The sequence below is a fragment of the Mytilus trossulus genome, chromosome 3, assembly GCF_036588685.1.
Source record: "Mytilus trossulus isolate FHL-02 chromosome 3, PNRI_Mtr1.1.1.hap1, whole genome shotgun sequence".
NCBI classification, from domain to species: Eukaryota; Metazoa; Mollusca; class Bivalvia; order Mytilida; family Mytilidae; genus Mytilus; species Mytilus trossulus.
Window position 1 is genome coordinate 38,029,695 of NC_086375.1, and position 19,341 is coordinate 38,049,035.

Below are 19,341 nucleotides of genomic sequence, written 5' to 3' on the forward strand. Positions count from 1 at the left end.
TTAATCCTCGAGAAATATGAAAAGCAACTAGAAATGTTTAATATACACAGTATAAATAAATAATAAAAAAAAATGATCATGTACACAAATTATACAGGTAAAATTTTTAGGACTACATTTTTTTGCAAGGGGAAAAATATGAAAATGTAGAATATGATCCATTCAATTGTATATTAGATTACTTTCATGACTTTTAGACTGATATGAAATTAAGTCAGACACATTTAAAAACATTTTTTTTTTTAAATGTGGAAATCTTACAGTACATTATACATTACATGCACAATATTATACTTGTATGGTTTCATTTTCTTAATAAAAAAAATATGTGTGTACCGACTATCTAAAATTTCAAAAGTAAAAAAAATGTACAATAACTAGCCATATAATGACTAAATATATATTATCAATTTAACCTAACTTTTACAATTTATAGAATAACAAAGTTTTGTTAAAAACTGTTTTAACTTATAGTATAACCCAGTTTTGTGGAAGGAATCCATTTGTTAGAGTGGCTTACAATAGGAGACATTCGTGAGCTACTATTGTCATTAAAGTCATCTGAGTACCCATCATTACCGAGCATATCTTCGTCGTCTGAGGGAATATACGAACTGACTGATTCTGTATGAATAGAGTCTGGTTTAAAGTCCATTCTTTTTCTCTGAGCTGTTTTCTTTCTTGGTGTTGGAGTAGGATGACGAGAACTACCCGGTGATCTGGGCGTAACCACAGGTGATGTTCTACCAGATCCGTCTAGTTTTGTCTGCGATTTACGAATGGCTGGTAATGGTGATTGCATTGAAGTTTTTGGATTAAGAACTTGAAATCGGGCGGCTGTCATGTTATAATCAAAAGGAGGTATTACATTTGGTGAGACTTCAGATCGACTTGTGCTTAAAATATCTGAAACTTCGGATTTCTCACCAGAACTCATAAGTTTCTGAAGTTCGGGTTCTTCTGTTGACTGAAACTGTTGTGTGTCAATTTCATCATGAGATTTGTTAGGTTTGGAATATCTTGTAGACTCCAGTGGTTGGTAATCCTCTTCATCATGTTCATAATAATTATCTCTTGTTGAATTCAGTGATTCATTAGTTTTACCATTTATTGATGCAGGGACGGAAACATTATGATCCATAAATCCAGGAAACTTATTATCATTTGGACTGCTTTCTTCAGATCTACTTTTATCCGTGTGTCCAGGATATTTGTAACTTTTAGGACTGTCAGCAAAGTCACTATCATCTTCATACATCTGAGCACTAGGTATTCGCACTTCAATGCTTTTGAAACTCTTTGCATCTTCTTCATCAGAAACATGTTCTTCTTTTTCTATTTGTCCTAAAGTTGTAAATTCATCGTCTCTAGATTCAGATTTACTGGATATTTGCACTTTACTCAAATATTTGTGTTTTGGAGATTTTGATCGTTTTCTTACAGGACTTGGCGCAGATGGTTTTGGTTTCCTTGGTGGAGAGATTCTTCTCAGATTCTTTTTCATTGTAGATTTCACTGTATTATCAAAGTTTGACTCATTTTGTTCTATTGTATCATCCATTTGATTTAAGTTTTTCTCTGCCAAACGTCTTACTTCTGTCAGCGTATCAGAAAGATTTCCTTTTTCAAATTCTTCATCTTCCCTTTTGAATGTTTTTGCTTTCAAAGCTTTTGCTTCCTTTTCTTCTTTTTCAATAGTCTTTAACCATTCAGGGTTTACTTTTGCAAGTCTCAGTCTTTGAGTATTTGTTAGACCATATGCTAATTTGGACTTGCTGACACTAACATTTGGAGTTTTTCTGATCCATCCTTTCTTTTTAGGAACACCATCAGAAGGTGTTGTAAATACTTTATTGGTTTTACGTCCTCTTAATTGTACATCTTTTTCACAAGCTTGAATATTTTCCTTATTATCATGTAGTTTTGATTTATTTGGAGAATTTATAATGTCAGACTTTTGTGTCATGCGAGGCTGAGGTACAGGACATGGTCTTGGCTGTTGCCTATCTTGTGTGGCTACATTCACTTGATTTACTGCAGACTGAACAAATCTGGGATCTTGTATTTTAGAAAGCTCATTTAATAAGGCTGTCAGCATTGGAAATAAAGGTCCATTTGTCATTGATCCAGGAAATCCCAGCATTAAACTCTGGAATTGTCCAAGTGCAGGTGCTTTTTCAGCTGAAGGTTGCTGAATTTTCACATGGTTTTCCTCTCTAGTTCTGGGCTTTGTTGATGCCACTTTTTGAAGTGGTACATTTCTTGGTGGTTTACTTAGCGTCTTTTCTTCATCTGAAAAATCATCTATTGTTAATTCATCTGTATAGACACTAGATGCATCATCCTGGTAGTACAGGTAAGGCCTTTGAATTTTAACTCTTGGTTCATTTTCACTGTTGTAAAATAATGGCGGAGGATGCACAATGTTATTTATAATAAATTCATCGTCACTGTCATCAGCTGGGGGTTTAAGTTCTATACTAACCAGTTTGGGTTCTTTTCTATTTTTATTCAACTTCTTTTGAGTTTGAGTTGACACAGTTTGTAAGTCTCTCGGCTTTTCTGTATTAATATCAGATAAGGCAACATGAATTTCTTTGTCGCACATATCTATTGTTTGCATCAGAACATCATTTTTTTCAGGATCTGTCATTGAACCCATATCTTGTGATGTTGACAACTTCTTTGATTCTTTTGTTTTTGCTCTTTGGACAGTTTTAGCACTTTTGTTGCTTTTCGTCGGTGCATGATATTGTTCTTGAATGCTTTCTTCTATCTGCTGTGAATGTTCTTGAATGCTTTCTGACTGGCGTTTGGCAATTTCTCTCTCTGGAATATGTGGAATGAGACCAGATCCTAGGCACATCAATCTATAGCCTAGTATTATATAACCTATTTCTTTCCCCATCAAATTGAACACTTTAAATAATCCTTTGTCCCCATGTACAGATGGAACAGTGTCTCCAACTTTTCGAATATCTTCAGCAATATCCTTTATTACCTCATCCAAAGGCACGGTTGTATTTCCTAAAAGCTTTGGAACTTGTGGGTAGCTGTCAATAATCATGACATACATAGGTGTATTTGATAAATGTGTTTGCATTGTGTTGAAATGCAGTTTCAGAAGGCAAGATTTCCCCTTTTTCAGCTCAAAATTTCCATGTTTGTCGGTTAGTTCGTTTATTTGTTTCGGAAGTTCGTAATAGGGATCAGATGAAACTTTCCTTCTTATTTTGGAAGCTAGATCGTGTTCTACATGGTCAATTAAAATAGTTGGATAATCTAAAAGTCTAAATGCCACAGATGGAAACCGACATACTTCGTGCGGTATGTATATCTTTTCAACCACTACTTCTAATGAAAATAAAGACTCTATGTCCCTTTTCAGCCTTGCGTGTTTAGAGTCCATGTTTTCTTGCTTTATTCCGGTGTTAACATTACAACCAAATCAGTTGGGATAGACAAGTTTTGACAGGTAAAAAATCAAAACAAAAATTCAGTGTTGATTAGACGCTTTCATACCCAATAACCAAAAGGTTTACTTTGGGATAAATGACAGCCACGAACTGGATAAGCTTTTATCTATTATTGTCGGGCAAAAGAAAATAAAATGTGAAAAAAATAAAATTTATAAATAAAATGATTAATATGCACCATGCAATATAAGTTGAAAAACTCCATTACCAGATTATAGAATTTTACAGATCGCTAATGCACTAGTTGAGTCAGGGATTTAAAAAAAGACTTAGATCTACTATACAAATCCTTGGTTGAATATAACATACAGTAAACAAATCTGAGATTTCAATCTTATGTAGACTATACAATTGTAGCATTGAAAAGACTGACTTATTTTGGACATAATTTCAATTTCATGTTTATATATGATTTCATTGCAACAAACGGATGTTTCAGGCAATATTTTCTTTTATTTTTTCTTGTTATAAATTCCTTTATTAGCTATTCACACTTATATTGATAAATGTTTTTATATTTTGATATGAGCGTCACTGATGAGTCTCATGTAGACGAAACGCGCGTATGGCGTACTAAATTATAATCCTGGTACCTTTGATAACTATTTAACGACTATCTGTGTCTCAAAAATTGTTACATATCCAGAAATCAACGCCACTCTGCTTATTTGAATATTATACTAAAGAAATCGGAAACGGGTCACGGAAATTACATTAAAATGATAGGGAATTTCGAAAAAATGTCTAGAGTGGGGCGCCCATATTCACCGGAGACACAATTTCGCCGTTTAATGATTTTGAGGTGTAAAAACTTTAAAGGATGGCTGAAATGGAAGACATATACCGGTAAATGATATTTTTTAAAACTGAGACAAAATTGCGGCATTTATTGAAAAGGACCGAAAAAGGGACAACAATTTTTGGCCAATTTCCTGAAGAAAAAACATGAATTCAAAGAAGTATTTCTAAGTAATTCTTTGACTGAATGCCCTAAATTTCAGTTCTTAAAAACACCTCTGAAATGTCTGCTATTCATCTATAATGAAATTGTTTGATCAATGTTGTTTAAAGCTGTGGTTATTTGGTATTAAATAGATGTGTAAAAATGGCGAATATGGGCCCCCATTGACAAAAAATCAGGAAATTTCCAACACCCTTTAATCTAACTTTTCAGTTGAAAATATTCAACCAAACACCTTTTCAAGCTTCAGAATATTTTGCATTTAAAGTTATCTTTATATAGAAATATCAGCATAATTCAAAAACAGTTAGACCTGAACATAAACTGTAGAAAACATGAAAAGATGTGGCAAAATGAGTACCCCACTCTATTTTCATTTTAATTTAAGTGATAGACAGGTTGCCGGGGCAGAAAATGAATATACACAACAATATAAACCATTTAAACGAAACATAATGACTGTTGTTGCAAAAATACAGGTTCCTGAGCTATTTTAAAAATCGAATCTTTTAACATTGCAGTGTAAAATACAGGCTACAATGGCTGAAACGTCAAATTTGCAAACTTCTTGAAGAAAACTGGCTTACAAAGTAATTACAAAAACAGGTTGCCGGGGTGAAATTTGAATCTTGAATTTCCAAAGAATAAGCAAGTCCAAACCTTGTATGTGTAGTCGTTTAACTCTAGGTTCCCACGTAAAATTAAAATGTCACTATTTCAAGAAGAATAAACTCACGGAAGCACGAAAAATTCACTAAATTCCCTTTCATTGAAAAAAAAATGTGAATTAAGTTTTTTTTATCCTACATTCCTACATTGAACTTTTGATGTCGTCTCATGACATACACGTTTATACATCGTGCATAACAAAACAATTTTTCAAGAGAAGCAATTTAATCATCAAGATTGAATATTTGTTCTCAGGCCCTATCGTATATATTGTGATTACAATACAATGGCCTATATTTCCTTTCAGCCAGAAGAGTGGGGTGCTCATATTCCTCGGGGACACAATTTTGCCGTTTTCAATGATGATTTTAAGGAGTAAAAAATTCAATGGATGGGTCACGTGAAATGGATTTTTTTTTTATTATTATAACAAATATGATTATTGTTTTTAAAACTTAGACAAAATTTCGGCACTTACCGCAAAGGACCGAAAAACAGACAACGATTTTTGGCCAATTTTCTTACTTTGACTTGTGAAAAAATGATTTCAAAGAAGTATAACTTAGTAATTCTTTGACTGATTAGCCTAAATAACTGTTATTTACACGATATGTCTGCTATTCATCTATAATGAAATTAATTTGATAAATAGTGTTTAAAGCTGCAGGTTGTTTTTTTGGTGGGAGGGGGGGGGGGGGGTAAAATAGATGTGTTAAAACGGCGAATATGTGTCCCCCTTTGACAAAACATGAGGAAATTTCAAAAAGCCTTTAATCTAACTTTTCAGATGATTTTTTGTTCAAAGAAAAAACATTTTTAAGCTAAGAATATTTTGTTTTTGATGTAATCTTCATATGAAAATATCAGTATACTTCAAAAACATAAAGACTAATTACGCTTTGTGCAACGGTTTTTAAAGTCTTCTTTAACTAATTGGGAATTATAATTTTGAGTACTGTTTAACTTTAAATCACGTTTAAATTTAAAAGACCTTTGTGCAACCCAGTCCTGAACATAAACTGCGGAAAACATGGAAAGCTATTGCGAAAATGAGCACCCCGCTCTGTGCTTATTATTCCCGTTTAAAATTAAAACGAATAACAGAAGTTAGATAGAAAACTAATTAAAGGCCTCAAAGTGCACTCAAAATCAAAAATCAAATCCAAGATATGACTTAAAAGTGATCATGTGGTTCAAAACTGGTACGTTATGGCCTGTACAGTTAGAGTTAAGGTTGTGGGTTCTAGGTTCTAAAACGATTTCAAACGTTCAGACGACGGTGAATAAATTCACGTGGCGCCATCACTTCAAAGTTAAAAATGTAAACAAGTTTCCAAATATGAAAAATATTAAACTACAGACAGTTGAAAATATATTAACCATCATCCATTAGAAAATATGATTTCAAATAGTATGTGACAGGTGTAACCTAAGAAAGAAGACGAACTCTGTTATCTAGCCCAGTAAAACAGAAAAAAATATGATGCCTAACTTATTTTTTTTTTAAACCATTATATTTTGTCAAGGACGTATCAGTAAAGATTATCGGTTTTTCTACACATTGATATCGTAAAATATCGGCCGCGAGCCACTATGTGAACCTTTTTGGCTTGTGAGCGTAGTGAACAAGCTAAAAAGTTTCACATTGTGTCGAACACCTGATATTTTACGACATCTATATATACATAGAAAACCCGATTATCTGTTTATCGTTCTATTGATGGTCTTTTTTCCTCTCCCTAAGACAGTTTTACGCTTTACAAAAGCAAGCTTGATAACGTCTCCTCTCGCGTTGTGTCGTCGCTGATAACTTCTCCTCTCACATTGTGACGTCGCTTGAAGTCTTGATACAAATATTACATGATTGTGTAATTGTCTTCTCAAATAACCCAAGCCTAAAAAAAATATGTCTAAATAATTATGGTTACAATGCACTTCAACACCAATACAGCTGCAAAACAGTACAACTGAGTTTAGCTACATGTAGTATTAAGTAATGAACTCTTCACTGACATTAAAATTGATCTCATAGATGACTTGCTTATTGCAGATTTGGGATAAACATAAACAAGAAAAAAATCCGGCAACAACATAAAACCAACTGAGACCTATTTTATTCAAAATTCAGTTGATAAAGAGCAATGAGAGTTTTATATACTATTCAGTATGAATGGTGTGTCAAGCACTAATTCATCATGAGTCAAATTATTCTATTATGACAGGCACATGATATATATTGTATTCAGCAATTTTTTCAAACATGAACCAGATTTTATATGTTTGGATATAAATGTAAATTCAGATATTTTTGCATGCATTTATTATTTTGATTTTACCATGGAATTCCCCCCCCCCCCCCCCCCCCCCCCCTCCCCTTCTGATTTCAGTAACTAATGGAAACAAATAATGCTGTTGTCAGTAAATGCAATTTAAATTTTTACGAAACCAATCCAGTTGCAATTTTCACAATAGTAAACATGATAAAATATTCTGAATTTAATAAATACTAAATACGTCAAATATTTTTTGAATTTTGAAAATTCCTTTAAACATGTGTCATTGTAGGTATTATATACACACTAAAGGGAATATTAATTGTAATATTTCATATTTTTTTTTATTTTGCAGCATTGGGTACTTCCAATGTCCCAGGATAAAAGAAAATGAAAAAACAATTTGCATCATGAACAAAGGAAAACAGGCTACTCTGTTTCAGAGTTGGGGACAAAAGAAAAAGGATGTACAAACAGATAATAAAGGCAGCAGTGACGTTATTGATCTTTGTGAGGGTTTGGATGAAGATGATGATCAGTTATTGGCTGAGGTATGATTTACAAAACAATATTTTACTGACTGCAAGACCTTCATGGGACGTCAAGGTGGTTTAACACCCTCTAGTAGTACTAGTAGTAATTAAAATTATAATATCAGCGTCTACAATTGTGTAGTGTTTCTTGTAGATTTCAAAAGTGCATGTCAAAAGAATACATGAAAAAAGAAAGACAACATACAACATCTTGTTCAATTTGAAAAAATAAAATAAAAGGTATTCACAACTAAAATTAAATACATACCGGTAGTATTATAAAAGACATATACATTTACATAAATATTTATAAAAACCCAAAGCATTTGAAAATACATTTGATGTGGATGAAGAAACAAAACTCAAGAACCCAGAAAAACGTATAATGCTATTGAACAAGTGACACTATATTGAAATACATGAATCAATCACAAAAAAAAACACCACAAATTCAGTTGTATGTTGTTTTCATATTAGCGTACGCGAAACCATAATTTTATAATATAAATATATGCAGGTAAATCATTTTTTTTCTCAAACCAAAAAAGGTGCATAGAATTTTTTTGTATCTTTACATATTCTACATTTTAAGGCTATGGAGAGAAGTCTGCATGACTATAGTGATGATGTTGGACACACAGCTAATGATGGCGGACAGACAGCTAATGATGGCGGACAGACAGCTAATGATGGCCATGAAGGGACATCTGATGTATGTAACATATCAATTGGAGCTGAGAGTTTCCCAGTATCAACACAGGGATTGACACAGATGAACGTACCACCAGGGTTTGACAGAGTTGCTGGAAAGTTATGGATCTATCCCACCAACTACTCCGTTAGAGAATACCAATACAATATAGTTGGTAAGGCCTTGCTGAAGAATACCATGGTAACGCTGCCAACAGGTCTAGGAAAGACATTTATAGCTGCTGTTGTGATGTATAACTTTTATCAGTGGTATCCCCAAGGAAAAGTTGTATTTATGGCTCCAACCAAACCATTGGTAGCACAACAGATTGAAGCCTGCTACAATATAATGGGTATACCACAGGAAGATACTGCAGAAATGACAGGTGAATTATAAATATTTTATGTGCACAGTAAAGAGCCGGTAATCCAGTGATTATGGTTGGTTACTTATTATCATTAATTTATTTTTCTTCACATTTTGTTATGCATAAACTCCCCAAAAGCTCCAGTTCGTACAAAATGCTGACTAAGACTTAGAATTAAATGTGTTTTAAAGGGAGTTTTATGTTGAATATTGTATGATCCCATGGTTTTATGGGTTTGGGTGTGTTATTTCACTTGAAACTTTTTTTATTTTACATATTAGGGGCTTTACATTTTGTATTTCAATTAATTTGTCCACCTTTTCTTTACAAGTGACTCAAATGTCTTTTAACTCATAACTTAGGCACAATGGCACCTACAGAGAGGAGAAGAGTTTGGATGGAAAAGAGAGTGTTCTTTTTGACACCTCAAGTCATCATGAACGACTTAAGCAGAGGAACCTGTCCTGCTGTAGATGTTAGATGTCTGGTTATAGATGAAGCTCACAAAGCTACAGGCAACCATGCTTACTGTCAGGTAATATATATATGTATATATATATATATGACGCCCGTCAAGCAAAAACCACCCTTATCGCATTTGACGTCGTTATCAGAAGTCAACGCTAGAATGTAACGTAGAACAAACCGATAAATTGCACGTTGAAATTGAGATATTTTTTCTAAACATAACGTTATCCATGTGAACTGAACAGTCTATTCTTATATTAATACAATTAAATACTTCTGTAAAATAATGCCGTATTTACGATTTAAAATTTAATTTTGTGATAAATTTCTATTAAAACCTCTTAAATGCTTGTTTTGACACGCTGTATATTCTTACTGTCTTGAGAGGAATGATTTATAAACAATATAATAAAATCCCACACATCAGCAAGTCTCATTATGACATGGTACCACGATATGTGATGATTTACGTATTAACCTTCTACAATATATATAATACCAATGTTGTGTGAAAAAAATATAACTGACAACATCTTGGCTAAAAACAAAACCACAGCCAAGCAATAGTACACAAAAACACAATATTAAAAACTAAAGACTTAGCAACATGAACCCAACTGGAAACTGGGGGTGATCTCAGGTGCTCCTGTTCTACACATGTGGCACCTGTGGTGTTGCTCATGTCAGTACAACCCAGACAAATGTGCAACACAGGGGACATTGAAACTCTATGTTTTCTGCATTTAGAAATCTGAGTAAAGATTTATTTAGATATCTAACTAAATGTTAAGGTAAAGGACTGCTGCATTAACTTTTATAATGTGAGTAAGAATTATGTGTTTTTTTTGGGTAGATATTTTACTCTTGTATTATAGGTTGTTAGAGAATTGATTAAGTACACATCAGAATTCCGTATATTGGCTTTGAGTGCTACGCCTGGAGGTGATATTAAGGTATTTATTTCATTTTTTATGTGAGGTTTGTCATGTTTATAATTCCATTGTTTTAAGGAGGCTAGAGGGTACAAAAAAATCAGCAAAAATTGAAACATTTATTTTTTCATTATTTTTTTTATTTATTACACTATTAGTTCTTACTGTATGATATGGTACAAAAATCTACAAAAAAAACCCAATTAGTTTTTGCCCCAGATGACTTTTAAAATGTTTATATCATTGAAAAAGGTCCAAATCATCTCCCTTTGATGTAAAAATGCCATTTTTTTTGCATAAAATTGAAATAACTTTTTTAACTCATCGGTGACCTATATTTTTTACTTTTTTTTTCAAGTGAACTGAACTTTCATTTCGAATTAACTTTTTTTCTTTTATAGTTCAACAGAAAAAAAGTACTTCAACAAAAATGCATGCTTCTTTTTAAGGCAGATTGTGAGCTTAAATGAACGGTGACCTCATATTTTTCCATTAAGTATACGATAAAGATTATTTATAGAAAAAAAAGCGAAATCCTATATTTAAAAAAAGAATGATTTAGACCAGCGAGCTCCCTTAAATAAAACAGTTTGTCTAGATTGTTTTTCTGTATACCTGAAAATTATGAGTGATTTGATTAGTGAGTACATTATGATGAGTAACAGCTAAACTGAAAATATGTGTTTTGTTTAGAAAAAGGTACTTTTATGGAATTATGGCCTTTTTACCTTAAAACTAATGGGAAAATTTTAGGTGGAAGCAGGCAGGGGCATTCATTTCATACCTACACATTCAATTGTTACATGTTTTTATCATACTTTATTTTGAATTGAAAATAAAGTGACCATTTCATCATAAATACACATGAATTTTGATCTACTTTCAGGCAGTACAACAGGTGCTTGCTAACCTATTGATATCACACATAGAAATACGTACAGAGGAATCCACAGACATTAAGCCATACTCTCATGAAAGGAAAGTTGATAAGATAGTTGTCCCATTAGGAGATGAATTAACAAGTGTCAAGAAAAAATATGTCCAGGTATGTATTGATCACAAAAGACTCAAGTTTCTTTCATTACCTTTTTACATTTTGAAACTTGAAAATTACTGTTTATGTTTCCTGGTGAGTCAGTGGAGCAGGATCTGCTTACCCTTCTGGTATCTTTCGCTCCTCTGTTAATGCTTTTTCTTTTTATTATATATTTTTACGTACACAATTTACTCCTTTATTTTTAAATGGATCTTCTAGTGTAAAATAATATTTAAAAATATATTGTAAGGTAGATAATTCATGTTTTTTTACCCAACTATGAAATGCACATAGATGAGCTCTTTGGAAGTGTTTGTAATTTAATGAAATCTGTAGCAACTTTATTTCCAATACATGTACACAGTTTGTTAGATGTTTCATTTCTGTTTAAAATTCTATTTGACAAATTTATTATTTGGGACACAGGGATCCAAACAATTTTTGAAATTCTATTTGTCAAATTTATTATTTGGAATGCAGAGATCCAAATAATGATATGAATAAATTTGTAGAGTAAACTTAATGACTGGATGCATTTGATATGTCTTACTTTCTTTTCTTTTTATTGATAGATTTTGGATGTTACCATAAACAAATTAAAAAGACATGGTGTAATATACAACAGAGATACAACTAGTTTTTCAAAGTTCTTAATTTTAAAAGCAAGAGAAGACTTTAGACAGAATCCACCACCCAATTTACAGGTAAATATAATTCTACTCTTGTAAAAAAATGTTTGCCTTTTGATTTTGATTTATATGCTATCGGGGAGCCAATAGTAACTGTGTGAATAAAGAATAATGGACTTTAATAATGTGATGACAATATTTTGCATTGATTACTTATCTCCTGCCATGGCATAATTTTGCTAATTATATAATACAAGTCACATATAGTTTTCTCCATAATGGCAGGTATCCTTCATTTATGGTCTTTGTATTTAAAGAAAGTCATAAAAAAAACCTGGTGGTTTAAAAACAGATATTCAGTTTATATGCCCCATTTATGGGCATCATGTTTTCTGGTCTCTGCGTCCGTCAGTCTGTCTGACCCACTACAGGTTAAAGTTTTTAGTTGAGGTAGTTATGAATGAAGTTGGAGATCAATCAACTTGAAACTTAGTACACATGTTCACTACGATATTATCTCTCTAATTTTAATGCCAAATTAGACTTTTTACTTCATTTCATGGTCCACTGAACACAGAAAATGATAGTGCAGATGGGACACCCTTATACTCGGGACACATTCTTGTTTTGTTTTTTTATACAACTTTAATATTTTGTAACTACAAAAGACTCTCATTTAAAGAATATCAATTTGGCTTATTTTTATTTGAATTTTACATATATTAACTCTTACTTATAAAACGAGTTCTGTTGTCTTTTAAAAGTGGGCTTGCAATCATATTATTATATCTGTAACATGTCTGTGGGAGTATAATGGCGTCACCTATGAAACAAAAATCATGTTATTTGTCTTGTCACAAAATAATCACATAGAAGAATTGCTTTTGAAAGTAAGTTTAATTACAGTAGTCAACCTCTATTTCAGAGAAACAACTATGGTATGGTAGAAGGAGATTTTGCTCTAGCTTTAAGTTTGTACCATGGCTTTGAACTGCTCCAGTTGCATGGATCAAGATCATTATTTAACTACCTTGATGGAATATTACATGGAGACAAAGGTTATGGCCGTACAAAAACAGAATTACTGAGGAATCATGACTTTAATGAATTGATGGATTTGTTAAGAGAAAAGTTTGCACCACCTGACTGCAGGTAACAAATGTACAGTACAGGAAATACATGTTTCATTTAAATGATAATATCTTACTGTAAATTTAGAAGTAATTGCAAGGGTTTTATTGGAACTAATGCCACTAGATGAGACTTACAATAACAAGAACCCTCATGCTGATTTCTGATACATAAATCTGTAGGCAGATATTTTTCAATCCAAATAATAAATCTAGAATTTTTTATTCTTTTAAAAAATTTAATGTTAATTGCAAGCAATTATTTCTGAATTTGCAGGGTTTTAAAAAACAATTATTCAAAACTATCTTGATCAATTTTGAAAAACAAGTTAGAACATTTACTTCTTAAAAATATGTTTTTTCTTAATAGAATTACACAAATAAAGTCATTTTGGCTTTGTTTAGTTTTTTGTTATGCTCAGAAAAAGGGGTACCAGTACATATTGAGATTTTCATCTCAAATTTTTGGATAATTTGCCATACTTATGTATGATAAAATTGTAAACTTTAAATAGTTTTGATACTGTTACTTTCAGGCCAAGTCAGAGCAGTAAAAAGCCTCTGGTAACAGGTCATCCTAAGATGGAGAAGTTAGAACAAGTGGTACTTGATCATTTCAATACATTCAACTCAGGTAGAACTTTAATAGTTGCTCTTAAGACATAAGTCTCGAAAGCAAGACACAGCAATTATCATTCCATTTTTGACTGTGATTAAGTTAGTGGTTAATTTTTATTCAAACTTCAATATCATTGTAAATCATTTGAAGTTGAACATTTCATTTCAATTTTCAAGAAAAGTTAATTTTATATAGGGAGGGATCAAATATCCATGAACATAAATTGATTAAGTCACTGTGTGTTGCTTTATGTCCAGTGGTCATGAACATAAAAATAAAAAGATACCAACACACTATAATATTCCAAATAAATAAAAATTAAATTTGTTGAAATTTAAGGACAAATAATGCTTAATAAAACTATGGGGTTCTCTCAGTCTCATAGTTGGAGGCTGTACGTACATTCACTTCGTTTGAATTTTGGTGGATAGTTGTTTGATTGACAATCATTCCACATCTACTTACGTTTATATTTTAGGAGATGGTGAGACTAGAGTGATGATATTCTCCCAGTATCGTGACAGTGTATCAGAAATCACTAATATTTTAAAACAGCATCACCCCCTGGTTAAAGTGATGAGTTTTATTGGCCAGTCCTCTGCTGGAAAGTCTACCAAAGGATTTACACAGAAAGAACAACTACAGGTATTGAATTTGTACTTCTGATATTAATTTAAGCTTTAAAAGAAAGATTTTAGTTGGTTATACCTGAGTTGAAAAAATTAAGAGAAAAAAGAAGAATTGTGTATTGATAGTCTCTATCTTGTCTTAGTTGCTTAAAGGGGTAACCCTATGGCCAGATCAAGAGGCCCCCTGCCTCAACCTAGGTTGTATGTTTGTGTTTAAACTTCAATAGATCTTACTGAATCTAGTTTTCTTGCAATCAAAATTGACATTAAAAAGAAGCAAGATACTTTCCATAGTAAGGTAAGGTATCATTACAAAATGTATGTAGTTATTTTAACAAATTTAATATTGTCAATAAATTAGTACCTAATTAGTTTTGATATGTTTTCCAAATTATTGACTCTTAAATACAGATTTCTTTTTCAATTTGATGGGAATAACCCACAAATTGAAACAGAGTATAAGTAGCTTTAATGGATTAATGGAAATAATTAATATAGTTAAGACTAAAAATTGTTAGTTGAACAATAAAGCTGTTGTATTGGGCTTGGGGCCTTTAGTACATTTGTCCTTTTATTCATTTATATTGGATTTTTATGTTTGGCGCACTAGTGTTGTTTAATATTTCAATTGAGTTTATTTAAAGTAAACAAGGTGAACATGTAGGGTGCATCTAAATTTTCTTTTGTATTTGTGTATACTGTAAATTCAGATATTATTACATGCATTTATTATTGCGATTTTGTCATTTTAGACCTTGATGCGATTTTTATTTTTGCGATATTCAGAAAAATCCTGTTGATTCAAAGACAAAATTTCAAAATGCGAGTTTTAATAATTGCGATGATAACCCTGTCGCATTTTTCGCAATAATAAAAACATGGCAATAAAATCTGAATTTACAGTATTATTTATCATGAAAATATACAATCCTTAAAATCATAAAATACACGTACAACCAAAAATATTCATATGCTGTAATTAGCAAAGTTTTCCATTTATTTTTATGCCTGCGTTGCAGGTACATTTATATTTATGCACGTGTTGCAGGTAATGAAAGATTTCCGTGAGGGTGGTTATAACACCTTGGTGTCAACATGTGTTGGTGAAGAGGGTTTAGATATTGGTGATGTAGACCTTATTGTATGCTTTGACGCCCATAAGAGTCCGATACGTCTGGTACAAAGAATGGGAAGAACTGGCAGAAAACGAGAAGGACGTATTGTAATGCTTGTTACCGAAGGCAAAGAAGAACAGGTTATTTACATGATACTGTTTATTTAAATTTATTAGTGTAGGACACAGCCGATCGCCTGGTCGCCAAATGCGACCAAAACCTTGATTGGGCGATTAGAAACTGTAAAAAGGAAGATAGTTACTGACCCAAAAATAAATCATTGGGCGAGTGCATTATTATTCTCAAAATCGTAAATACTCCTATAAATAACACACCCCAACTTCGGAACAATCATTTTCGGATATCCTCTGGTCACACCGTTGAAATGTACAAGTTGAGGAGGTGTTCCATAATTGGAAGGATATACATATATAAGAAGAATAAGTGCAATAGAATACCAACATGGCCGATGACAATAATTAAACACGTCGTGCGTGATTATTGCCTGTTAAGTGGGTCAAATAAGGCTTTACTGGCAATGGTGATCGCTCAACAAATTTTGTTTTATAAAAGATAACGACAGTCATTGACAGTAAAATCTCGTCTGACCCACTAAACCAAACAAGGACAAGGGAATTATGAAAAGAACTCCAAACACGGATACAAATGAGAAGCTGTCAAAATTATTTTTCACGGAACCCCCAAGGACAGAAACAAGTGATAAGAAAATATTACGTTTATAAAATGTCTTTTGATTTTGTTTTGCACTGACATTTTGTACTAAAATACAAACTTTTGAAAAGACTGACCGGATAGAATATTACGGAAATTCTCAGTACTAATTTTAATATATCAATTCCACAGGCACTTGTTTCTATCCACACAAAGGTCTTATATGGATTGTCGACCTTCGTATGGATAGAAACAAGTGCCTGTGATCAATTCGCAGAAAACTGTACATGTTTAATTTTACACACAACAACAAAATCTTCAGTGATGAGCACTACATCACTATGCAACCGAAACCGGTAATGGAACTTCACTTCTCGCTACTCTCATGGCATGAGAGGTCACCTTTTCCTCTTCAAAACCCTATATTGATCTATATTATAGGCAATGGACAGTGAGGTTTCATGTGGTTTTTTTTTTCATTTTTTATGACTCATCACGGAGAAAAAATTGAGTAAAATAATTGGACTACCAATTAGCATTTTGGGCCTGTGAAATAATTTTTGTACTGGCCCAAAAAAATTTTGGCTGGCCCGACTGTCCTACACTATTTATTATGGTTTTGTGGACAAGATGGTCATTGTGTCATCTATACCTTACCTTACTTGCAGTGAGGTGATTATGATTGCCCATGTCAAGCAATTCATCTATACTTTGAACTCAGATATACTATTGATAGTGTATAGTTAAAAATTTGACACTTTAGATTTTTTGCCATTTGTCATACAGGATTATGTTTTTCTTTTGTGAAGATGACAATGCCTTTTTCCCAAATTTCTTTAGGAAGAATACCTTGTCCCAGTAATGAAAAAGGGTTATCCTTGAACACTCAAGGTAGGCAGCCTCCTTAATATCGTAATAACCTTGTCAATATCTCAATTCTTTTGGGTCATTACAATGTCAGAATATTTATTTGGGAAATAATATCAGATTATTACATGGCATTTTTCATATCACATGTATTATCAGTCCTAGGTTCAATATCAGTCCAAGATCCGCATGGCTCAAGGGCTGATATTAAACCGAGGGCTGATAATACATGCGATATGAAAAATGCCATGTTATGATCTTTTTATCATATGCTTCAACAATGGAGAAAAATAAGTTTAATATATTGATCATTTTAAGTAATTTAATCAAGTAGAACTTCAAAAAGTGAAAAGTTTACAGAAAACTGAATAAAAATAAATTAAATACTTCTCTTATATGGCTAAACAGAGAAAGAAAGAAAAGATTAATGTATTTTATATGATTATTTGATAAATTATGCTGGAAAACTAATTGTTATGTTTCCAGTTATATGAGCCCCAGAAAACATCTGAATTGTCTTTCTTTGTAGTTTTCATGGACTATTTCATGTATTTCATTTGGTTTCTTGACATCATTTGACTCGTAGTTAGTAATATCTTTCAAAACAAGGCCTAATTCAGCTTCTTGTGATGCTGATAGCAATTGGTCATCATCATCAGATGGTATGTCATCAATATTATTGTTTTGATCAGTTCCTTATTTCTGTTCAAGTTGTTTTGAGATACCACCACTACCGACATTTGATAAAATATGAGACATTTCTTGTTGCTGATCCAAGGAAGCACTACAATATTCATTAATTGATTGAACATTTTTGTGGCCGCTAATTTGCATAATTTGAGAAGGAGGGATTTTTTCATGTGCGAGAGCGGTGAAGGTTGTTTTCCTAGCACTATGATTTGTTTTACGCCCTTGGACTCCGGCCTCTTCACACATAGTTTTCACAAAATCAGAAAGTGTGTTTTTTCCCATGGCCTGCTTCCGATTCCATACTCCATCTTTGATATCTCGGTTAATCCCTAAATAAAAAGGACCATCAGCTTCCATCATGTCTTCAGGTCTTCTCTTTGCATACTCTAGGTAAGTAGCAACAGGACATCTAGGATTTCCTAAAAATAAAAATAACATTAAGCTTACTTTTATTCAGTAGTGAAAATGAAATGTTGTATACATAATCAAGATAATCATACATTTTTTTTAATTATTTATTTATCTGTTGTTATTTAGAATTTTTATTTCACCCCCTTGTTGATTTTTTCCGTAATAACAATAAACACAAAAACATGATGTCAAATTTGTGTTATTTTTTGTGATTAATATATTTTTTTAATTTTTTGGTTGATTTATTAAACAAATTTGTTTGCATTTTGATAAGGTATTATTACATTATTAACATGTTTAATTAGTTGATTTTAAAGGGGATATATGCGAAAAGAAATTATCAACTTTTTAGCTCACCTGGCCCAAAGGTCCAAGTGAGCTTTTCTCATCACTTGGCGTCCGTCGTTGTCCGTCGTCATCATCCATCGTCTTCGTCCGTCGTCGTTAGCTTTTACAAAAATCTTCTCCTCTGAAACTACTGGGCCAAATTGAACCAAACTTGGCCACAATCATCATTAAGGTATCTAGTTTAAAAAATGTGTCCGGTGACCCGCCAAACCAACCAAGATGGCCGCCCCGGCTAAAATTAGAACATAGGGGTAAAATGCAGTTTTTGGCTTATAACTCAAAAACCAAAGCATTTAGAGGAAATCTGACAATGGGTAAAAATGTTGATCAGGTCAAGATCTATCTGCCCTGAAATTTTCAGATGAATAAGTCAACCCGTTGTTGGGTTGCTGCCCCTGACTTGATTATTTTGAGGAAATTTTGCTGTTTTTTGGTTACTATCTTGAATTTTATTATAGATAGAGATAAACTGTAAACAGCAATAATGTTCAGCAAAGTTAGATTTACAAATAAGTCTACATGACTGAAATGGTCAGTTGACCCCTTTAGTAGTTATTGCCCTTTATAGTCAATGTTTAACCATTTTTCGTAAATCTAAGTAATCTTTTACAAAAATCTTCTCTGAAACTACTGGGCCAAAATAATCCAAGCTTAGCCACAATCATCTTTGGGGTACCTAGTTTGAAAAATGTGTTCGTTGACCTGGCCATCCAATCAAGATGGCCACCATGGCTAAAAATAGAACAGGGATAAAATGTAGTTTTTGGCTCATAACTCTGAAACCAAAGCATTTAGAGGAAATCTGACATGGGGTAAAAATGATTA

At 32.5% G+C, this 19,341-nt stretch overlaps 2 protein-coding genes across 2 annotated transcripts in view; one reads left to right on the top strand and one right to left on the bottom strand.

Moving 5' to 3' along the window:
* Positions 1 to 234: 234 nt before the first annotated feature.
* On the bottom strand, positions 235 to 3,512 carry LOC134711411 (microtubule-associated protein 10-like). Its single transcript, XM_063571975.1, has one exon. The coding sequence runs from the start codon at positions 3,407 to 3,409 to the stop codon at positions 464 to 466; it is 2,946 nt and encodes a 981-aa protein (XP_063428045.1). The 5' UTR covers positions 3,410 to 3,512; the 3' UTR covers positions 235 to 463.
* A 2,893-nt stretch (positions 3,513 to 6,405) lies between these two features.
* LOC134711413 (Fanconi anemia group M protein-like) overlaps positions 6,406 to 19,341 on the top strand; it is a 68,204-nt gene continuing 55,268 nt past the window's right edge. The window contains exons 1-12 of the mRNA XM_063571977.1: positions 6,406 to 6,517; positions 7,735 to 7,930; positions 8,505 to 8,988; positions 9,333 to 9,505; positions 10,314 to 10,391; positions 11,257 to 11,415; positions 11,979 to 12,110; positions 12,961 to 13,187; positions 13,702 to 13,813; positions 13,961 to 13,964; positions 14,263 to 14,429; positions 15,462 to 15,668. Coding sequence (XP_063428047.1) covers positions 7,790 to 7,930; positions 8,505 to 8,988; positions 9,333 to 9,505; positions 10,314 to 10,391; positions 11,257 to 11,415; positions 11,979 to 12,110; positions 12,961 to 13,187; positions 13,702 to 13,813; positions 13,961 to 13,964; positions 14,263 to 14,429; positions 15,462 to 15,668 — 1,884 coding nt within the window. The 5' untranslated portion in view covers positions 6,406 to 6,517; positions 7,735 to 7,789. The remainder of the gene's footprint in view (positions 6,518 to 7,734; positions 7,931 to 8,504; positions 8,989 to 9,332; positions 9,506 to 10,313; positions 10,392 to 11,256; positions 11,416 to 11,978; positions 12,111 to 12,960; positions 13,188 to 13,701; positions 13,814 to 13,960; positions 13,965 to 14,262; positions 14,430 to 15,461; positions 15,669 to 19,341) is intronic.

Bases quoted from the DNA above. Each gene is read 5' to 3' on its own strand.
- LOC134711411 (XM_063571975.1), bottom strand. From the start codon at position 3,409: ATGGACTCTAAACACGCAAGGCTGAAAAGGGACATAGAGTCTTTATTT.